Genomic DNA, 22,532 nt, shown 5'->3' with positions numbered 1-22,532 from the left:
ATTTGTCAGACCAGATCGGGAAAGAAAAATGAACATTGGTGATTCCCTCAAAAGTATATTACAGGATTCTTGTAAAAAGGGGAATTAACAGTATGAGATTCACAGTCAGTGAAAAACCATGTTTCTTGGGGCAGCACTCAGCATGACCTGGAAGCTACAGAAGAGGGTTCATGTGTGAGCCCATGGCCTCTAGCAATCACAAAGTCACAAAACACAGAGACCCTTACAGATCCCTGTGACTCCCCCGGGAGAAGTGTGGCGGGCACCAATTATGAGAGTCTGTAGAGTTTGGTATGCACAGAGGTGGAGATGGATTGACCTGGAGGATTTGCTGAAGGTGGGGGGTACTGTGATATTGCAGCTCTGGGTGGGAGATTCATGCATGGCCATGTTTTCTTTGACCCTCTAAAGAGAAGCAGAAAGATGCCAGGGAACAAAAGCTGCACAGCCAACCAGCTCACAATAAGCCCATCCCCCTGACAAAGGGTGGGGCAACTCCACCCAGGCAAAGATGCCTGAGAAGCCAAGCAGCAGACCTCTCCCCCAGAAGACAGACTGGAAGAACAGGTGAATGATAAGCTTATTTCCCATAGGACTGTAAAACTCCAACACCAAGGGAATAATATAGGGAGCTCCAGGTGTTCCCTTACAACTCCCTTATACTTGAGGCTAAAGTTTTACATACATTTTTTAGTTTCTTTTCTTACTTTTTTTTTTGACCCTACTCCCATTTCAAATAGATTCATATTTCCCAGCCTATGTTTTTTAAGTTGCTTCTTAACTTTTATCTTATTTCACATATGTTTTATAGATTGATACACCATACTAGCCCGTTTTTCACTCTATTCAATTTTATCTTGATATATATGTAAGTTCTGATTTCTTTGCAATTTTGGGGTATAGTGTTTTCTAACATGCAGACCAAAAATCAAGCAGGAACAGGCAGATCACCCTGCTGTGACCACCCTGAGAGATTGTAATCTCTCTCTCCCTGCCACCTTTTTTTTTTCTTTTCTTTTTTCTTTCTTTTTTATTGTTTTGGATCATCTTGGCTTTGATGGGGTATCTGTGGTAGCTTTCAACAACTTCAGATTTTTTCCTAGGTGCATTTTGCTTGGGTCAAGGTTGATATTTTGGACTCTATACATTCCCTCAACCATCCCTCAACAGAATGACTAGGAGGAGGAAGTCCCAACAAAGAAAAGAACCAGAGACAATGGCCTCTGCCACAGATCTAATGGATATGGATATAAGAAGATGTCAGAGATAGACTCCAGTGTAGCAATTATGAAGTCAATAGCTAGGCTTGAGAAAAGCATTAGTGACAATATAGAATCCCTAAAGGCAGAAATGAGATCTAATCAGGCCGAACTTAAAAATGCTATTAATAAAATGCAGTCTAACCAGGATACTCTAACTGCCATGGTAAATGAGGCAGAAAAACAAATTAGTGATCTAGAAGATAAGCTGATAGAAAGGAAGGAAGCTGAGGAAGATAAGGATAGGCAGGTATAAGCCCATGAGAACAGAATCAGAGCAATCAATGATGCCATGAAATGTCCCAATGTCAGAATTATTGAGATCCCCAAGTGGGTGGAGAGAGAGAGAGGACTAGAAGGTATATTTGAGCAAATCGTAGATGAGAACTTCCCTAATCTGGGGAAGAAAACAAGCATTAATGTCCAAGAGGCAGAGAGGACCCCTCCCAAAATTAATAAAAATAGACCAAGACCCCATCATATAATAGTGAAATGTGCAAAACTTAGAGCCAAGGAAGCTATCATGAGAGTGGCTAGGGGGAAGAGATTTCTTACATACAGAGGGAGGAACATCAGAATAACATCATACCTATCCCCAGAGACCTGGCAAGCCAGAAAGGGTTGACAAGACATATTCAGGGTACTAAATGAGAAGAACATGCAGCCAAGAATACTTTATCCAGCAAGGGTGTCATTCAGAATGGTTGGAGAGATAAAGAGCTTCCATGACCAGCAGAAACTGAAAGAATATGTGACCACCAAGCCAGCCCTGCAAGAAATTTTAAGAGGGATTCTATAAAAGAAGAAACACTGCAAGAGTAATATAGGACAGAAATTTATGGAGACAATCTATGGAAACAGAGATTTTACAGACAATATGACAGCACTAAATTCGTATCTTTCAATAGTTACACTCAACATGACCAGGCTGAATGCTCCCATCAAAGAGCACAGGGTTTCAGATTGGATAAAAAAGCAGGACCCAACCATATGATGTCTACAAGAGACTCATTTTGAACCTAAGGACACCTCCAGATTGAAAGTGAGGGGATGGTGAATGATTTACCACACCAATGGACCTCAAAAGAAAGCAGGGTAGCAATCCTCATATCAGACAAATTAGATTTTAAACCAAAGACTATAGTAAGAGATATAGAGGGATACTATATCATACTTAAAGGTTCTATCCAACAAGAACATCTAACAATTGTAAATATCTATGCCCCCAACATGGGAGCAGCCAACTACATAAACCAACTATTAACAAAAATAAAGAATCATATTAATGATAATACATTAATAGTAGGAGACTTCAACACTCCACTCATAGCAATAGACTGATCATCTAAACATAAGATCAACAAAGAAACAAGGGCTTTGAAGGACACATGGGACCAGATGGACTTTCTAGATATATACAGAACATTACATCCTAGAACAACAGAATAGTCATTCTTCTTGAGTGCACACAGAACTTTCTCCAGAACAGATCACATACGGGGACACAAATCTGGTCTCAACTGATACCAAAGATTGATATTATTCCCTGCATACTTTCAGACCACAGTGCACTGAAACTGGAACTCAACCACAAAGAAAAATTTGGAAGGAATACAAACACTTGGAGGTTAAAGAGCATCCTGCTAAAGAATGAATGGGTCAACCAGGAAAGTAAAGAGGAACTTAAACAGCTCATGCAAACCAAAGAAAATGAAAAATCTGTTCAGAATCTATGGAATACTACAAAGGTGGTCCTTAGAGGGAAGTACATAGCCATCCAAGCCTCTCTCAAAAAAGTAGAAAAATCCCAAATGCACAAATTAACCTTATAACTAAAGGATCTGGAGGAAGAACAGCAAATAGAGCCTAAACCAAGCAGGAGAAGAGAAATAATAAAGATTAGAGCAGAAGTCAATGAAATAGAAACTAGAAGAACAGTAGAACAGATCAGTGAAACTATAAGCTGGTTCTTTGAAAGAATAAGATCAATAAACCTCTGGCCAGATTTATCCAAAAGAAAAGAGAAAGGACCCAAATTAATAAAATCATGAATGGAAGGGGAAAAATTATGACCAATACCAAGGAAATAGAGGGAATTATTAGAACTTAATACTAGCAGCTATATGCCAACAAACTAGACAACCTGGAAGATATAGATGTATTCCTGGGCACTTATAATTAACCAAGACTGAAACAGGAAGAAATAGACAATCTGAACAGACCAATAGCCAGCAAGGAAATTGAGACAATAATCAAAAACCTCCCAAAAAAACAAGAGTCCAGGGCCAGATGGCTTCCCAGGGCAATTCTACCAATCATTTAAAGAAGAAATCATACCTCTTCTACTGAAACTGTTCCAAAAAAAATAGAAATAGAAGGAAAACTTCCAAACTTGTTCTATGAGGCCAGCATTACCCTGATCCCAAAACCAGACAAAGACCCCATCAAAAAGGAGAATTACAGACCAATATCCCTGATAAACATGGATGCCAAAATACCCAACTAGATGCTAGCCAATAGGATCCAACAGTACAGTAAAAGGATTATTCACCATGACCAGGTGGTGTTTATTCCTGGGATGCAAAGGTGATTCAACATTTGCAAATCAATCAATGTGATAGAACACATTAACAAAAGAAGAGACAAGAACTATATGATCCTCTCAATTGATGCAGAAAAACTATTTGACAAAATACAGCATCCTTTCTTGATTAAAACTCTTCACAGTGTAGGGCTAGAGGGAACATACCTCAATATCATAAAAGTTATCTAGGAAAAGCCCACAGTGAATATCATTCTCAATAGGGAAAAACTGAGAGCTTTTCCCTTAAGGCCACTCTCACCACTTTTGTTCAACATATTACGAGAAGTCCTAGCCTCAGCAATCAGACAACAAAAAGAAATAAAAGGCATTCAAACTGGCAAAGAAGTCAAACTCTTTCTCTTCACAAATGACATGATAATTTATGTTGAAAACCCAAAAGACTCCACCCCCAAATTACTAGAACTTAAACAGCAATTCAACAATGCGGTAGGATATAAAATCAATGCACAGAGATCAGTTGCATTTCTATACATTAACAATGTGACTGAAGAAAGAGAAATTAAAGAATCGATTCCTTTTACAATAGCACCAAAACCCATAAGATACCTAGGAGCAAATCTCACCAAAGAGGTAAAGGATCTTTACTCTAGAAACTACAGAACACTTAAGAAAGAAAATGAGGAAGACACAAAGAGATGGAAAAACATCCCATGCTCATAGATTGGAAGAATAAACATTGCAAAAATGTCTATGCTGCCCAGAGCAATCTACACTTTCAGTGCAATCTCTATGAAAATACCATCTACTTTTTTCACAGAGCTGGAACAAACAACCCTAAAATTTCTATGGAACCAGAAAAGATCCCGAATAACCAAGGGAATGTTGGAAAAAAACAAACAAAGCTGGAGGCATCACAATGCCTGACTTCAAGCTATATTACAAAGCTGTGACCATCAAGACAGCATGGTATTAGCACAAAAATAGACACATAGATCAATGAACAGAATAGCGATCCCAGAAATGGACCCTCAACTCTATGATCAACTAATCTTCAACAAATCAGGAAAGAGTATCTAATGGAAAAAAGACAATCTCTCCAATAAATGGTGCTGGGAAAATTGGACAGCCACATACAGAAGAATGAAACTGGACCATTCTTTTACACCATACACAAAGATAATCTCAAAGTGGATAAAAGACCTCAGTGTGAGACAGGAATCCATCAAAATCCTAAAGGAGAATATAGGCACCTCTTTGACATTGACCACAGTGACTTCTTTCAAGACATGTCTCTAAAGACAAGGGAAACAAAAGCAAAAATGAACTTTTGGGACTTCATCAAGATAAAAAGCTTCTGCAATGCAAAGGAACCAATCAACAAAGCTAAGCGGCAACCCACGGAATGGGAGAAGATATTTGCAAATGACATATCAGATAAAGAACTAGTATCCAAGATCTATAAAGAACTTCTCAAACTCAACACTCAAAAAACAAATAATCCAGTCAAGAAATGGGCAGAAGATAGGAACAGACACTTCTCCAAAGAAGACATATGAATGGTTAACCGACACATGAAAAAATGCTCAACATCACTAGCCATCAGGGAAATACAAATGAAAACCACAATGAGATACCACCTCACACCAGTTAGAATGATAAAAATTAACAAGACAGGACAAAACAAGTGTTGGTGAGGATGTGGAAAAGGGGAACCCTCTTACACTCTTGGTGGGAATGCAAGCTGGTACAGCCACTTTGGAAAACAGTATGGAGGTTCCTCTAGATGTTAAAAATAGAGTTACCCTATGACTCAGGCATTGCACTATTAGGTATTTACCCCAAAGATACAGACATAGTGAAAAGAAGGGGCACATGCACCCCAATGTTCATAGCAGCAATGTCCACAGTAACCAAACTGTGGAAAGAGTCAAGATGCCATTCAACAGATGAATGGATGAAGATGTGGTTCATATCTACAATGGAATATTATTCAGCCATTGGAAAGGATGAATATCCACCATTTGCATGGACATGGATGGAACTGGAGGGGATTTTGCCAAGTGAAATAAGTCAAACAGAGAAAGACAATTATATGGTTTCATTCATATGTGGAACTTAAGGAATTGTGTGGAGGACCACAGGGGAATGGAGGGAAAACTGAATGGGAAGAAATCAGAGAGGGAGACAAACCATGAGAGACAATGGACTCCGGGAAATAAATTGAGGGTTACAGAAGGGGGGTGGGGGGATGGTGTAACCGGGGGATGGGTATTAAGGAGGGTACATGTGGTGATGAGCACTGGGTGTTATACTTAACTAATGTATCATTAAACACTACATCAAAAACTAATGATGGATTATATGTTGGCTAATTGAACATAATAAAAAAAGTTTCTTGACTCCTATCTCAATTAATTTCAGAAAAAAACATGGCTTTAGGGCTCATAATGCAAATAAGGACAGCAATGTGTACTAGTTCATGCCCTTCAATTATATTTATAAATTATCATTTCACAGACATTGTGTGGAACAGACAATAAAACTGGTGAGCCCTACTTGAGCATGCAAATAAGTGCTGCTATCAGGTCAATCACAGGCAAAATCTTTAAGTAAGCATCGTTTTGTTTTGTTTTGGTTTGGTTTTTGGTTTGGGGGGTTTTTTTGTTTTGTTTTTTTGATTTTTTGTTTGTTTTGTTTTGTTTTGTTTTGTTTTTTGTGAAGAAATAGGAAGGGCATCTTTGCCAGACCCTTCAAATCACTCTACCAACACTTCTATGTTGCAAATCTCTACATTTTTTATACATCTGCCTCAGAACTCATGCTCCAGGTCAGCAAGAGTCTACACTGAAGATAGGGGTAGCAAAATTACAACCTAAAACATTGGATGTAATAGTCAGATACGTTTCTACTTCTTATGGCTATCCACCTATCTTTATGCTCAGACAAGATAGAGGCATTTGAGATAGGAAAAGGCAAACAAATGGAAGGACTTTCTCAGGAAGGCAAATTAGACCAAAATAAACTCTAATACGAATTGGAAACAGCCACTCTGCTCTGGCCCAGTCAGCAAAATACAAAGAATTGTCTAAGCCCCCTAGTCACTCCCACTCCCCTGGGTGGTGAGTCAAAATGATACATCACCTGATGCAGGAAACAAAGCCAAGTTTATTCAAGCCTAGAAGGCTTTGCCAGAAAAGAAAGATGTAAAACAAATAGCTAGATGAATTTTCAAAAAAGCAAACAACCAAAACAAATAAACAAATACAAAAGATCATTTAAAAAGGTAATAGCAAATTTCCCACTTCTGATTGAGACAGAAGAATGGGGGCCATATAGGGTACATTGTCCTGCTTGCCAGACTCTTTAGTACTCATTTAAATTACCCTGAGGCCAGGCCACTTACAAGTGATGATTTCTGGGGAGGAAAAAGATTAGGCGGGGCTCATGTGTCCAGGGTGTGCAAGTTGTTTTCAACTCCTAGTTCCTGAGCACTTAGCTAGGGCAACAACTGCTTATTGTTGACTTCATATTGGTATAGGATAGAAAGCTGGCCTCAGTAGGGACGTTTGAATGAAGCTTTGGAGATTACTCTCCACAGGACTGGTCTTTGATTATGTAATATGCAAAATACAGCCATCTTTCCTCTCCTCTTCCTGCTTCAAAAGGCTTTTTACAAAGCCTTTCTAGTGGTTCCTACCCCTCAAACCAGTGCTCTCCCACTGAAGTATCATTGACTTCAAAGAATGCCTCACTCAGGGACCTCTCTTCCAGGACTTAGTATAAGAGGCTGTATTAGTTTTCTAGGGCTGCCATAACATAAATAAAATAGAGACATTTATTTTCTCAAAGTTCTACAGACCAGAAATCCAAAATTAAGGTGTCAGCCTGGACATGCACCCTTGAAGTTTCTAGGAAGGAATCTTTCCTTGCCTCTTCCAGCTTCTGGTGGCTCCTGGCATTCCTTGGTTTGTTGATGCATCACTCCAACCCCTGTCTCCATCTTCACATAGCCTTCTTTCTTGGATGTGTCTCAATAACTTCACATGGTCTTCTTATGAAGACACCAGTCATTGGATTTAGAGTCCCCCCTTACCCCAGTATGACCTCATCTTAAATAAATATATTTGTAAAGGTTTTATTTCCAAATAAGTTCACATTTTGAGGTTCCAGGTACATGGGGAAATTTTATGGATACAAAATTTAAGAGCGTTTAATGCAAAGAATATGTTTTTTCTTAGTGGAAGAATGATGATAAATATAAAATGGCAAATTTTAAGACAGTGAAACTAGAGTAAAAGAGACAGTTTGGGAGGCAGAATAGATATTTAAAGGCCCAAAGATCCCTTATTAAACAGAAAAATAAACAACCTGTGTTGATTTATTTTTGGAAAACACACACACAGAGCAAACTGAAGGCTTTAGTTACTCTGCAAATGTTAGGTTTTTGTAAATATCAAAATTACATTACACATCTTCATTTCTACCTTAGTGGATACTTAAGGGTTCTGGGACTACAAATGGCAGTCCCTGCTCAAAAGCATGTTGGTACCATGTATACACAGTTACCTCAAAGCTTGGGCATTTGGATTCCCGCCTTTGGCATTCACTAATCATGTGTCCTGGAACAACCTTCCAGGACACTACAACTTATTTTACAGATGAAGAAACTGAGATCCATTCTGAATACAAGTGAGCTCATAGTGAAACTTGATTGTTTCAACAAGCAGAATTTATTTTATGCTAAAATCTCTGTTCTGTAGGCCTACAGCTGCTATCCTGAAGCACCATCATCCAGAATTCACCTTGGGATTAAACACTGAAGATTGTTTTATGAGCATTCCTTTCAAATGTTAATTCTCCCTTGAAGAGAAGCAGGTAAGGTCACTAACCTATACTAGTGAGGGTGAGTTTATGTTGGGGCAGAATACCAGGGGTTAAGGCTACCACCTAGGGAAAAGTAATCCAAAAGCAAGCAGACAGAATAGAGACAACTTAAACATTGTGCTGAGGGCAGACCCTGCCACCAGTTTTCAGAACCTAGAGTGAATTAAGTATTTTGACCATAAGTTTACTCCCTGCTAGTCTTCAAATATTCTAGCTAATTTCACAGCATTTGTCCTGACATTTTTGAACACCTTTGGAAAAGCATTAAAATTAATCTTTCTTTAAAACTAGCATTATCTCACCAGCCAATCTCTTACTACTATTCCTCATACACACATATCTCCCCACCAACCACAAGCATACTTTAAACAAGCCAGAAAATAAATCTTTTCTCAGAATACTTTTGTTGGGTTTGAGATCTTCTGCTCTCCTCATCCCAACTGCACACCAAAAATGACTTATTCAGAGCTGGATTTAAAAGTGACAGAGAGGGCGCCTGGGTGGCTCAGTTGGTTGGGCGACTGCCTTCGGCTCAGGTCATGATCCTGGAGTCCTGGGATCGAGTCCCACATCGGGCTCCCTGCTGAGCAGGGAGTCTGCTTCTCCCCCTGACCCTCCCCACTCTCATGCTCTCTCTATCTCATTCTCTCTCTCAAATAAATAAATAAAATCTTAAAAAAAAAAGTGACAGAGAAAAGGAACAAGAGTCACCATATCTGGCTCCTTCCTAAATTTCCCAGTACTTGTTAAAATATAAATTGAAAGGCTCTAATTCTAGAGATTCTGGAAAAAAATATGTCTTTGTTGGATCCTGGGAATCTGCTTTTAAGGAAAAATCTCAGATTATTCTGAGGCCACCTTTTGGGGACTAGCATTTGAGAGCCACTGAACACCATTGTTTTATAAGTATCTTGCTTAAAATGCAATATACAATTCATATGTTGGACAGTGCACAAATCTTCAGTGACTTTTTTACCTATGCATATACCCATGTGACCACCACTCAGATCAACATATAGAATATTTCTATCACCCATACTCAGAAAGTTCCTTTGTACTTCTTCCCAGTCAATACCCCCTTATCCCCAGAGGTAACTACTATTCAGACTGCTAGCACTACCTATTAAATTTGCCTGCTCTTGAACTTTAAAAAATAGTATCATTTAGTCTTTTGTTTTTAGCTTCTTTCACTCAACATGTCTTTGAGATCCATCCACATTCCTATGTGTATCAATAGCAACTTCAGTATTTTTTTTTTACTTCACATAGGATTATTGAAGGTCGAAGTTTAAATGGACTTTAAAGATTATGTATCAGGGATTAGAGGTCCAGTTCAAATGTCTACAAGGAACAAGGCAGATAAAGTTTAAGAGTAAAGCAAGTATGTATCATGCAATAGGGAGTGGTAGGAACTGCAGAAAACTAAAGAGTGTGTTCTCCAGCTAAAGGAAGCAGCCAGTATTTACTCAGGTCCTGTTAGTGATTGCTATATGGGAATGTGGACCTAGCATAGGTTTTTTAATTTCCCAAGAGAAGTTGGAAATCTGTATTGTTTTGTAGAATCTTCTTATTTTTAATCAACTTTCAAATAAATACAAACTAATCAAAACATATCTCAGGCTACCTCTAACTCAGAGATAGTTTGCAATCTCTGACTAGTCTAGCCTTCTTACTTTCAAATAAGGAAATAAGGCTCAGAAAGGAGGGGACTTATTCATAGATGTACAGGAAGTTGGGGCAGAGCTGAAGCAGCCTAGTATAATAGTTTAAATCATTTGGAGCATAGAGTATAAAGACAGACAGCTTGAGATGAAGTCTCATCTCTGCTATTTACAGCTATGTGGCCCCTTGATACATTATTTAACTTTTCTGACCCTCAGTTTTCAAATCTGTAAAATGGATGGGGAAAATGTCTTTCTTGTATGATTGTTGTAGGAACTGAATGAATTAATGTAAAGTTAATGTAAGCAAAGAGATAGTATAGTGCCTAATGCATAATATGTGCCAAAGAAATGTTTGTTGTTATTATTCCCATGAATAATACATGAGAACAATATTGTTATCTGTCAGTTTTGAGAAGTTAGTTTCTCCAGGACAAATTATTAAAATATGATACCAGGACATTTATAAATTTCCAAACTCGATGAAACCAAGCATCTAATGGGTTATTAATGCCAAATCCACATTTAATCAAAATTTACTCAAGTGATTCTTAGCTCAAGAATGAAAAGCATAGGGGCATCTGGGTGGCTCAGTTGGTTAAGCATCCAGCTTTTGGTTTTGGCTCAGGTCATGATCTCAGGGTCCTGAGATCAAACCCCTCATTGGGCTCCACAGTCAGCCCAGAGTCTGCCTATCCTTCTCTCTCTGCTCCCCCCCGATAAATAAATAAATAAATCTTAAAAGAATGAAAGACATAGCTGTCAATAGAAGAAAAATGTTTAAATCAGTTTCCCTAACATGTGAAAAATAAGCTTTATGATTTTTTTGAAAGTTGGACTTTAACTGTTACTTAACTCCTGACTGTTATTTAACTCTTAGGCCTTTGTTAACCAAAGAAGTAGAATTTTTATTAAACTTTAAGATGATTTATACAAGCAATTTTTCAGAAATATAGCTATTTTACCTGGTAATGTAAAAGCTGTGGGGAATAAAAAAAGTATAGTCCTAATACCACTTTCCATTGTATAGTGCTTTAGAATTTTTGAAAGCTTCTTTCACAAATATTAGAATCCTAGATTGCTAAAACTAGAAGGCACTTAGGAAAAAATGTTTTCTAGATGAGGAAGCACACCCAGAGAGCTTGCTGCCCACCCAAGATCATACAGCTAGGCTGTGACAGAACAAGAATCTGGGTTCTCTTATCACAGAAAACTAAGACAAAATATAATTAGATTCCAACTGGGAACTGCAATCAGTTTTGGCTGCATTTGTAACACTAGCGCAGAGCAGAGAGAGGAGGTATGGGCTAGGGAAATCAGGTAAGGCATTTTGGAGGAGACAGCTTCTGAGCTGGGCCTAGAAAGGACCAGATTTCTAAATGTAGAAAGCTAGTCAGAAGGCATAGACATGTAAACAAAGGCAGGGTGAGTGTGCCTTGTGAGTGACACAATGTAGAGACTAACAAGGCTAGTAGGTGTAAGTAAAGGAAAAGGGAGGCACTGCTGGAGAGGTAGGGTAAAACTGCATCCCAGAGGGTTTTGAATACCAAATCAATAAACTTGGACATGAAGCCACAGATAGGTAGTTAGGCTTCTTTTTTTTCATAAAAGTATATGTTCTCATGTTAAGTGTTCTTGCAACACACACACACGTACAAGTGACACGAGGAAACTCTGGGAGGTATTGGATATGTCTATTACCTTGATTGTGGTAATGGTATCATGGGTGTTTGCATATATCCAAACTCATCAAATTGTACACAAAAATATGTGCAGTTTTTAAAATTTGAATTATAGCTCAATAAAGCTGTTTTAATAAAAAAGAATTAAAAAGTATGCTCATATTTCAAAAATAAGCCAAATGCTACAGAAAAATGTAAAATGAAAACTAAAAATCCCTCCATCTTCACTACCCAGAGTCACTTATGATTAACAGTTTCTTATGAACCTTACCAGAAAGGCCCCCAATGGAGTTCTTTTTAAATGACAATCCTTATTTTTCAAACTCTACTGCAGTTATCCTGATATAGCACAGTGATTAGATTGCACCATATTTGGGTTACACAAATGTTGAAAGCAAAAAGTGGCCTATTAGTACCACCTTGACTGCCTGAAGGCAGTTGAAAAAAGAAACCTCCAAGTCCTCTTTAAAAATTAAGAAAACAGGGAAGCCTGGGTGGCTCACCGAATAAGTGTATGCTTCGGCTCAGGTCATGATCCCAGAGTTCTGGGATCAAGTCCCACATCAGACTCCTTGCTCAGTGGGGAACCTGCTTCACCCTCTGCCTGCCGCTTCTCCTGCTTGTGCTCTCTCACTCTCTCTGACAAATAAATAAATAAAATCTTTAAAAAATTAAGAAAACTAAAATGACCTTTCAGCCCTTGACAAATAATTCATCAGTGTAATCTTTCCCATTTGCACATGCTGGCAGATTCTGCTCTACTGGCATGCATGGAGAAAATACAAATGTCCCAGGAATCTGACGTGACTCGTCAGTAATGATATGTTCTGCTTTTAGTCTTTCAGACAGAAGCTAATCAGATAATAAGAGGGGGCCTATTTTTCTGTCAGGGATATACACAAGAACTCAATTTTAGATAATCCAGCTGTGCTAGAAAAATCATATACAGTAGTGACAAGAACAAAATCATGGCAGAAATGAAATGGAAGGAAATGGGGAAATGGAATTTGGTTATGTAAATATGCTCCAAGAAGAAATAATTGAGATGAAATAGCTAAACCAAGAGGTCCATGCTGGGGTTAAGATGAGACAGTCCTGCTTGTTGAATATCCAGTTTAGAGGAGGAAAGGAATTTAACTATTCCAAGCATGGAGTAAATCACAGGCAGGATTACTGAGTGTCAAGAAAACACACATTAGAAAGTTCTTGGAAATGTTAAGAGAAAAAATCAGCTGATAGAACATATTCAAGGCCTATCAGATATTTTTGAGAAGAGGAACTAATGGGAGCCAGTAGTTTGGTAAATTAAGAAAATATATAGGGCAGGGATGCCTGGGTGTCTCAGTAGGTTACACATCTGATTCCTGATTTTGGCTCAGGTCATCATCTCAGGGTCCTGGGCTTGAACCCCACGTTGGGTTCCATGTTCAGTGTGGAGTTTGCTTGTCCCTCTCCCTTTGCTCCTCCCCCTGGGCTCTCTGTCTCTTCTTCCTTTTCTGTTTCTCTCTCTCTCATATAAATAAATAAAATCTTTTTTTTAAAAAAAAAGCAAATATATATGGCAGTTTGAAATTGCCAGGATCACAGATTTCTTGACCATGTATATGTGGTCCACATTTGCTTTTTACTGTCATCTCTGTGCTAAATCTCAACTTTCTCTTTGAATAGCTACGTATTACATTATGCATCTGTGAATTATACACTTCCTTCATATACCCTAGGCTTTGTTCAAACTGAACTGTTGCTTATCCATTTATAGGCTGCAATTCCTAACTTTATGCTTTTGTTTTTGCTGTTTATTCCATTGGTAATGTCCTATTATTCATCCATTCTAATTTCACCCTCATAGCGGGATGATAAAATCTTACCTTCCTTTCAAATCCAACCCAAAAGCTCAGTTCAAAGGTTACCACTTTTATTAAACTTTCCCAGATTCTACCCCTCACTCCTTCTCCACCCACCTCACCACATTCACAAGCTCTCTCTCTTTTCCACTTTCATAGGACTTTATCTGTATCTCTTATATGGCATTTAGCACTGGGAAATTTCTTCATTATTAATACTAAAGTACATATGTTGCCTGCTTTACTGGCCTGTACACTCTTTGAGAGAAACTCCATGTAGGTTATAGCATACACCCCCCAAACACACACACACACACACACACACACAGAGCATCATGCTTTTAACTGCCTGGATGTTCAATAAATATTTGTGGTACAATTGTATTAATTATGGCAGGTTTATATAAAAAAAGTTGAGAAGAATTTTGTTTGAATGCTATAGATGAGCTGATACATGAAATTTAGTGATAATCCCTTTTACATCAATATGATTTTATTATCAGCTACAACTTAGCAAATGCCTATTGTTACATATGAACATTATTTTTAATCCTCACAACAACTAAATAATGACCTATTATTATCCTCTACTTTCCAGATGAAGAAAGTGAGTCTCAGAGAATTTAAATAATTTGGCCAGGATCACACATCTGGTAAAGAGCAGAGCTATGAATTGAACCTTAGGCTTGCCCTACTTCAAAGCCTGCTTTCTTTCCATTAGCATATTTTTTCAAAGCACTTTCACAACTATTATCTCATTTGTACCACACAACAAAAATGTAAAGTTGGCAGGGTTGGGTATTTGCCCTCCTCAACACCCCATTCACTGCTGCATCTCTCATCAGTACACTCCAATGTTCCTCTCCAGTCCTACTGAGGGTCTATCACCATCCCTTTAGCTGTCTATAACTATATATAGAGCATACTACCCCCATTGCCTGATTAAGACCTTTACAGGTAAGCCGAAGCACTAAGAAGTAGTCTTTTTTTTTTTTTTAAGATTTTATTTATTTGCGAGAAAGAGAATGAGAGACAGAGAGCATGAGAGGGAGGAGGGTCAGAGGGAGAAGCAGACTCTCCACTGAGCAGGGAGCCCGATGCGGGACTCGATCCTGGGACTCCAGGATCATGACCTGAGCCGAAGGCAGTCGCTTAACCGACTGAGCCACCCAGGCGCCCAGAAGTAGTCTTCTATCATGTGATTTTTAATATGCTAAACCATAAAGTTAATTTTTAATTTAAATTCAACTTAATTAACATATAGTGTATTATTAGTTTCAGAGGTAGAATTTAGTGATTCATCAGTTGCATTTAACACTCAGTGCTCATTACATCAAATGCCCTCTTTAATGCCCATCACCCTGTTACCTCATCTCCCTACCCACCTCCCCTCCAGCAATCCTCAGTTTGTGTCCTATAGTTAAAAGTCTCTTATGGTTTGCCTCCCTCTCTGTTTTTATCTTATTTTATTTTTCCTTCCTTTCCCTTATGTTCATCTGTTTTGTTTCTTAAATTCCACATATGACTGAAGTCATATGGTACTTGTCTTTCTCTGACTGACATGTCAATTAGCATAATACTCTCTAGTTCCATCCACATCATTGCAAGTGGCAATATTTCATTCTTTTTGATGGCTGAATAATATTCCATTGTGTATACCCCATCTTCTTATCTTCTTTATCCATTCATCTGTTGATGGACATCTGGGCTCTTTCCATATTTTGGCTATTGTGGACATAGCTGCTATAAACACATAAAATTAAATTTTATCTTTAAATGACCAAAATGAAGAAGAGCCTGGGTGGCTCAGTCAGATAAGCAGCTGACAATTGATTTTGGCTCAGGTCATGATCTTGGGGTCATGAGATCGAGCCCCACATTGAGCTCCATGCTCAGCGGGGAGTCTGCTTCTCTCCCTCTCCCTCTGCCTCTCCTCCTAATCGTGCACTCTCTCTCTCATTCAAATTAATTAATTAGCTAATTAATTAATTTAAAAAGAATAAATGACCAAACTGTACACATGCTCAGTTTTAAAGCTTCTTTCTAGACCTTCTGATATCTTTCCTTCTCCTTAACCCCACCCTCCTTCCTCCACCCTCCTCTCCTCCCTCCTCTCTCTTTTGCCTTGCTGATGCTGTCAGCTCTGACTTTGTCTGTTTTCTGGGTGAATCAGCATTGGCAAACCTCAGAGATAGGGATCCAGGAAGTAGAGGAGAGGGCCAGATAACAAGACATCCCCACAAGTTGGTTTATAGCAAAGGCCGCATATTCCTTTGTTATGCCATGGTGGTGGTTCCCTCAGCCCTTAGCTAGCACATCATCAGGGTTCAATGAAGCCACAGCAATGAAATCATTAAGCAACTCTGCTAACACTAGAAGGCATATTGGACCATTCATATAAGGAAATGAAATACAGAGCCACTTGAATGGTATAATCTGAAGGATGTTAAAATGGTGTCTCTGTCCCAGAACATCTTTCAAAACAGAAAGATCTTGAAGGGTTGAAGCCTTTCAGAATATCCTATGAAAATGAAAATGCCCCAAGAAAGTTTTTTTTAGAACCCTAGGAGGTAATATCTCAGTAGGGATTCGTTTCCAAAAGTGACAGGGGATCAAAGGGAAAGGCTTCATAAGTATGCTTAGGACAAGAAATAGGATGGGAAGATGGTACATGTCATAAAGGAAGATAGGAAGATAAAAGAGTGACAAATTTTTACTCCTTCAGAGTTGTACTAAGGTAGAATGTGTTCCTACTACTCTACTAAGTGCTATGGATCCCAGTCATTCTTGGAATGCTTTGGAAAGGGATTGGGAACTCCAGCTGTCCTAGTGCTATATAGTGTTGATGACAATGAAGTTTCAATCTGTACTAAGCACATTATGGGTTAAAATCACAAAAGTGCTGCAAGCCCTAATGCAACCATAGAAATATCATGTTGAACAAAATAGACACCAGAGTAGGACTGTCCCCAAAGGGTAGCTGGGCATTGGGCCAGAGACCTGTCAGGTAACCTGTCTTGTTGACTATTGCCAGGGCAGAAAGAAGGAGCGACAGGAGCCTGAGTTGCTTGAAGATGCAGTTCAGCCAGCATTGGGAAGGAAGACACTGACACAGACATGAAATGTTTTAGATTGTTCATTTGCCCCCCCCAAATTATGATTCTTAGTGCAGTGTACAAAGCAGAATTTCAAAATATTCAATCTTTCTTTTCCCCCTAAGCTAACAATCAGCATGTATAATTTATTAACATAACTGAGCATAATCAGGCAGTCTTTTTATATCTGTTTAATGAACACATTTATCTCATGCTTCCCTAAAAATTAATTTGCCCAGTTAACAAAACCTCATTTACTTAAAATGTGTTCCTAAGCATTGTAAAAACTCCATAAATCTCAGTGTTGTGAGTGTACAAAGGATTAAAGTGCAGGTGAAACATGAGAATTTCAATGTGATTACTTCCCTATTCTTACTTTGACTAATTCAGGATATTAAAACTACTTTAGTCATTCTGACGAAAGTCAGTGTAGCTTTTTTTTTCTACTCAAAAGAGAATAATTCTGTAAGTTTAGGCAGTTTGGAACTTGTACTGAAATGTTGAATTTGGTCTTTGCTCTTTAGCAAGAGGGTGGGGGTGAAGAGAAATGTCCCTATGTTTACCCACTGGGTAAATATGCCTGTAGACAAGCCACTGTTCACTGCTTTAGTTCCTGGACTTTTTAAAAATCTGTCTTGGTTACTCCACAATCCCCTTGTTAATCATTTCATCTTCCTGCTCAAGTGCCTCCACTTCTGATTCTAAAGCATTATTTGGTAAACTAAATCATTCAGAACTCAGCCAGGAAGGGAAAAAAAAAAAAAGAAAGCTTCTGAGTGGTAAAAAATCTATGCCATAAAAGCCATGCACTGTGTATTTCTTTATGTGAGAGCCCCTGCTCAGCCCCTACACAATTCTAGCAAGTTTACTTATCCAGTTTACTAATTCACAGATGATTAAAAATAATAAAATGAGTTTACATCTGCTACAGCTTATTATTATTATTATTATTAACCTTTATTACATGTTGCTAGCTACTAAACACTGTGCTAAGCCTTTTACATGCATTATTTCACTAAATCTTTGCAACAACTCTATAAAGTTAAATATAATTAACAACTCCATTTTACAGTTTCATAAACTGAGTTTTAGACTAAATTTTAGGATTAATTTTCAAATTTATCTATATTTAGTATGTACAAGCACACAGATAACAGTGTGAAGGGCTATGAGATAGCCTGATAGCAAAAGATTAGAAAAAATACAAAGAAGAAAGAAATTACATGCAGTTGGAAAGCATAGCAATTTTGAGGTTTTTAATTTGGAGGCAGGCCACTTCATACCTCTCAGCAGCTTTCAGAAGGCAATATGGTGTTACAGCACAGTAAAGGAGCTGGTTTGTGTACTTATGACCCCCAAACCATTAAAAATAAATTATATTCAAAATCATTTACTTAAGAATGGAGAAAGAAGTATAATGCAGGCTATAAATATTTAAATTTTTTAATTGGTAAGGTAAATCTCAACTGTGTGTTTTGGATTCTCAAAGGGAAAGCTTCGTTAATCTGAAAATTTCACATAAATAGAACACATTATTCTCTGATGATGGTGGTATTTTTTATGTGCGGTATGTTTCCAAAGACTAAAACATTAAAAGGGAGGGAGAGAATATAACTTGACTTTTACTTCCCTTTTCAAAGCCTCTGTATTCTGGTTCAGTTAGTCCAGTCAATTTGCTGTAGTTTGAGCATATTCCATCACCAGGGTTTATCCATTATGCTGACTAATGTGGAACTATTTTTAAAGGAGACTTGGGAACACAACTGACTAAATGTGTGATTTGAAGTTGCCAAAGACAATATCCAACCCCACTCTAGTAAAGAGACAAAAATAGCTGTCCCTTAGCTCTACCTAAAATGGCCACGTGGCCCAGGTTCAGGATGTGATTGTAATTTGTCATGAGAAGAGAAGGTGAGATCTTGAGCGAGGTCATTTCTCAAGAGGCCAGCCCTTAGTGGGGTACCTGGGGTTTGCTTAGTGTACCTGAGTGGCTCAGGGAAGAATGAGAAGCCTGGGCAAAGACATTCAGAATAAGCCAGTGTCCCTGCAAGACTACTACAGGTACCCTTCAACAAAGTTGGCCTCATCCACAATCTTACCTATTATACCTTGCCTAGATCTATTCATGGTAAAGATCCCAAGAAAACATTGCAGGAAGGGACCCTAGGGACTGAGTAGTAGGATGGGGAAGGGGCTGAGGGACTGCAGGCTGCACTCTGAGTGGGAATTAAACAAATGGCCTAGTGTGGATGGAGTAAGAGGAGGTTACATGAGACAGACATAAAAAATAAAGTCCCAAATCACTGTGGTCATTCAGAAATGTTTGCAACTTTTTACAAGGGCAGTGGTATTACTCCTAATTTCCTAGCCAAATATTTATTAAATTAACCAAGGACTGAGTACATCAGGCTGCCTCACATCAGTGCAACATCTCACTTTCCCTGCAGCTCTAAACTGTGAAGTACTGTCAAAACAAACAAACAAACAAACAAACAAACAAAAACACCTCTTCCACACTCTAAATAGCTACATTACAGAGGAAAGTTGGAATGTCTTCTGGGAGTGGGTGTGTTTATTTGAGTTCAGTGTGTGCAGAAAAGGCAAGCCTCCACAGCCATTTACACATTTTCCTCCTCAACGATGGGTACACAGACAGCTGAGCTCCTGGAGTAAGTCTCTGAATGGTAATGTACATTTATAAAGATTATTTTCTTAACTATTTTGAGGCATTTTATAAATAACATGCATGTGTCTGCTGAGCACATATATATATATATTTAGTCAACTTTTGCTTATTTTCTCCTGAGGCTGATCTTGTGCGGTTACTTCTGTGGTATAATTTCTGAGGTGTCAGAAAGAGTTTCTACCTCAGCCACCCAAAAATATCTCTTGGGTTGACCCACCACAGAGCTTAAAATCTCCACATTGTTCAAACATTTGATTCAGTCATTGAAAGCAGTTGTTAAAATCCAAATGTTACATTGGGATATTAAGCAGACATAAGAAATTAAAGACTATGTAAAACAGAAAAGAATATGGAGAAATTGCTTCTAATGTTAAGTTTCAAAAGAAGAAAGCAAAATGACATACACAGTCTGGATCAGATGTTGTTCTTAAAATGTCATGGGGTCAGAATGAGCATATATGATTCAACTCATGAATATGAGCCTATAGTAAAAGAAACCCAGCATTGTTAGGCAGATTTTGTTCTAATTTATTTTAAATGAGTGCTTTCCACAGTTTCTGATCCTCAGATCCCACTCTCTTTACAGTATATCTCATAACTCCCTTGCTGAGCTCCAGAGGCTCCCAATGACCTGGTAATCAACCTTGGTAGGACCCAAATCCCTACTTCCTGGAAAAGTCACAGAGCCTGACATCTTTTAGAAAGGAGCTTTTTCTAAATGGAGCTTTTAGAAAAACCACCCAATCTCTCTTGGTAGCAAACTGCCAAACCAAGCCCATTTCCTCAAAATACGGTAAAGGACTTAGAAGGCTTCAATATTGCTCTGAAATTGGAGAATAAAATTTTGCAGGCCCAAGTGCAGTGGCTGATGGAAGAAAATGTTGCCCCACAGGCCCAGATCCCAGAGCTCCAGATGTCCCAAGCAGCCAAGGAGGCTGAACCACCCCAGAAGCCCTCAAAGTCCCAGGAACCCCAGAAACCCCTAGAAAACTTGGATTTCCCAGAAGCCTGGGAGTGCCAAGAACTCCCAGAAGTTGAGGGTCCCCCAAATCTCAGAGAGCCCCAGGAGCTCCCAGCCTAGAAGACCCCAGCAGCCAGGAGCACCAGGAAATAAGACCCAGAAGCCCTTGGAACCCCCAGCAGCCCCAGAGTCCCTGGAGCTTCCAGCAATCCATAAGCCACAGGCACCTTCACTGGTCTATGAGCACTCAGCAGCCTGGAAATCTCAAAATCTTCCAGAGATCAAGAAACTCCATGAGCCCCCCTTGGCATAGGAGGCCTACAAGCCCCCAGAAGTTAAGAAGGCCCAGGAGCCCCCAGATACCCAGGATGTCCCAGTGACCCAGAAGACCCAAAATTCAGAGCACCAAGATCTCCCATGTGCCCAGGAGACCCAGGAGGCAATAGAATGCCAGGAGACCCCAACATACCTGGAGCCCCTTAAGCTTCCAACTCTCCAGGAGTCTCTGGAAACTGGAGTGCCCCACAAGCCTCTGGATCCTTTAGATGCCCAGGAGTTCCTAGAGCCCTCAGCACACCAGGAGTCCCTGGAGGGCCTAATAGCTGCTTTGACATCAGCAGCTTCAGAATTCCCACAGTCCCCCAGTGGGTTAGAGGGTGAAGCTTTCTCCCTAGAATACTGTTTAGCCTTCAGTGGAGATGCGCAGAAGCTTTCTGAGTTCCTGGTTCAATTGAATAGTTACATGAGAGTCAGAGGGCATCTGTATCCCACTGAAGCAACCATAGTGAGCTTTGTTGGCAACTGCTTCTCAGGTGAGGCAGGGATGTGTTTTTAGCCCTTACTAGATACCCAAAGTGCCCTCCTGGAGCAAATTGAAAGTTTCATAGAAGTGCCCCAGGATACTTTTGACAGTCCAGAAAACATGGAACATGCCAGTCACAGCATCCATCAGCTTTGCCAAGGGGAGGATCCTGTCCACCAGTATGTGACCCACTTCCATCTCTGCTCAAGAGCTAAACTGGAATGAAAGCATTCTCTACATCCAATTTCAGGAAGAGCTTGCCAGTTCTGTCCCAGATGATCTGTCTCACACAAACCCAGCAGCCGCCAACCTATCTGATCTGATCACTCAGTGCCTAGAAGAGAAGCTAAGTGGTAAGCCTGATCCAAATCCACAAGGAGCAAGTCCTTCTGAGGAGAGAGCTGGGCCTGAGAGTTTACTAGCTGAAAACCAGCCTGTGCAGGCTGCAAGCAATAGCCCACATCTCAGTGAAGCTGAACAGGCCCACTGCTGGGAAAGCCACTTGTGCCTCTACTATGGTCATCCTGGTCATTTTGCCAAAGACTGCTCTGTCAAGACTCATTGTGCATAGCAGGTAGGAAACATCGAGGCCCAGCAGTAAGGGGGAACCCGGGCAGGCCAATCTATAAATATGGGTCCCCCTCACTTCCAACATCCATGTCTCATACCCTATGGCTTATTGTTGAATTCCAACTGGGAAGACAACAGTTCTTTGAGCAAGCAATGGTGGATCCAGGCTCCTACAGAAACAGCATTGACCATTCTGTGGTTCTTCAAGAGAATCTGCCCATCTGCAATAATATCTTCCTTCTGATGCTTGAAACGATAGATGGTCATCCACTGATTATTGGACCCATAACCAAGGAAACACCATCTGTGGAAGTTAAAATTGGAAACAACGTTGAAGAGCTCCAGTTTGACATTATTCATGCACCACAGTACCCTCTGACTCTTGGAATTCATTGGCTTCAAACACATGATCCAAACATTGAGTAGAGTCCCCACACTGTGTCCTTTTCATCCCATTATTGTCACTACAATTGCTTCAGGCACAGGCGGAATACAAGATGTCATGATGAAATAATTGCTGAATAGATCTTGTGTCCTCGTGAC

General features: G+C 39.4%; 1 protein-coding gene across 1 annotated transcript; it reads left to right on the top strand.

The window, feature by feature from the left end:
* The first annotated feature begins 1,257 nt into the window (after positions 1-1,257).
* RTL3 (retrotransposon Gag like 3) lies at positions 1,258-22,020 on the top strand. Its single transcript, XM_064573593.1, is given in 4 exon segments — positions 1,258-1,509; positions 20,414-20,731; positions 20,931-21,619; positions 21,621-22,020. Coding segments are annotated over 4 exon segments (1,659 nt in total).
* Positions 22,021-22,532: the final 512 nt, after the last annotated feature.

Source organism: Mirounga angustirostris, unplaced genomic scaffold (assembly GCF_029215605.1).
Source record: "Mirounga angustirostris isolate CCGP_5_RB_7025 unplaced genomic scaffold, mMirAng1.0.hap1 SCAF_11, whole genome shotgun sequence".
Classification (NCBI taxonomy): domain Eukaryota; kingdom Metazoa; phylum Chordata; class Mammalia; order Carnivora; family Phocidae; genus Mirounga; species Mirounga angustirostris.
This window is presented reverse-complemented; position numbering and strand designations above follow the sequence as displayed.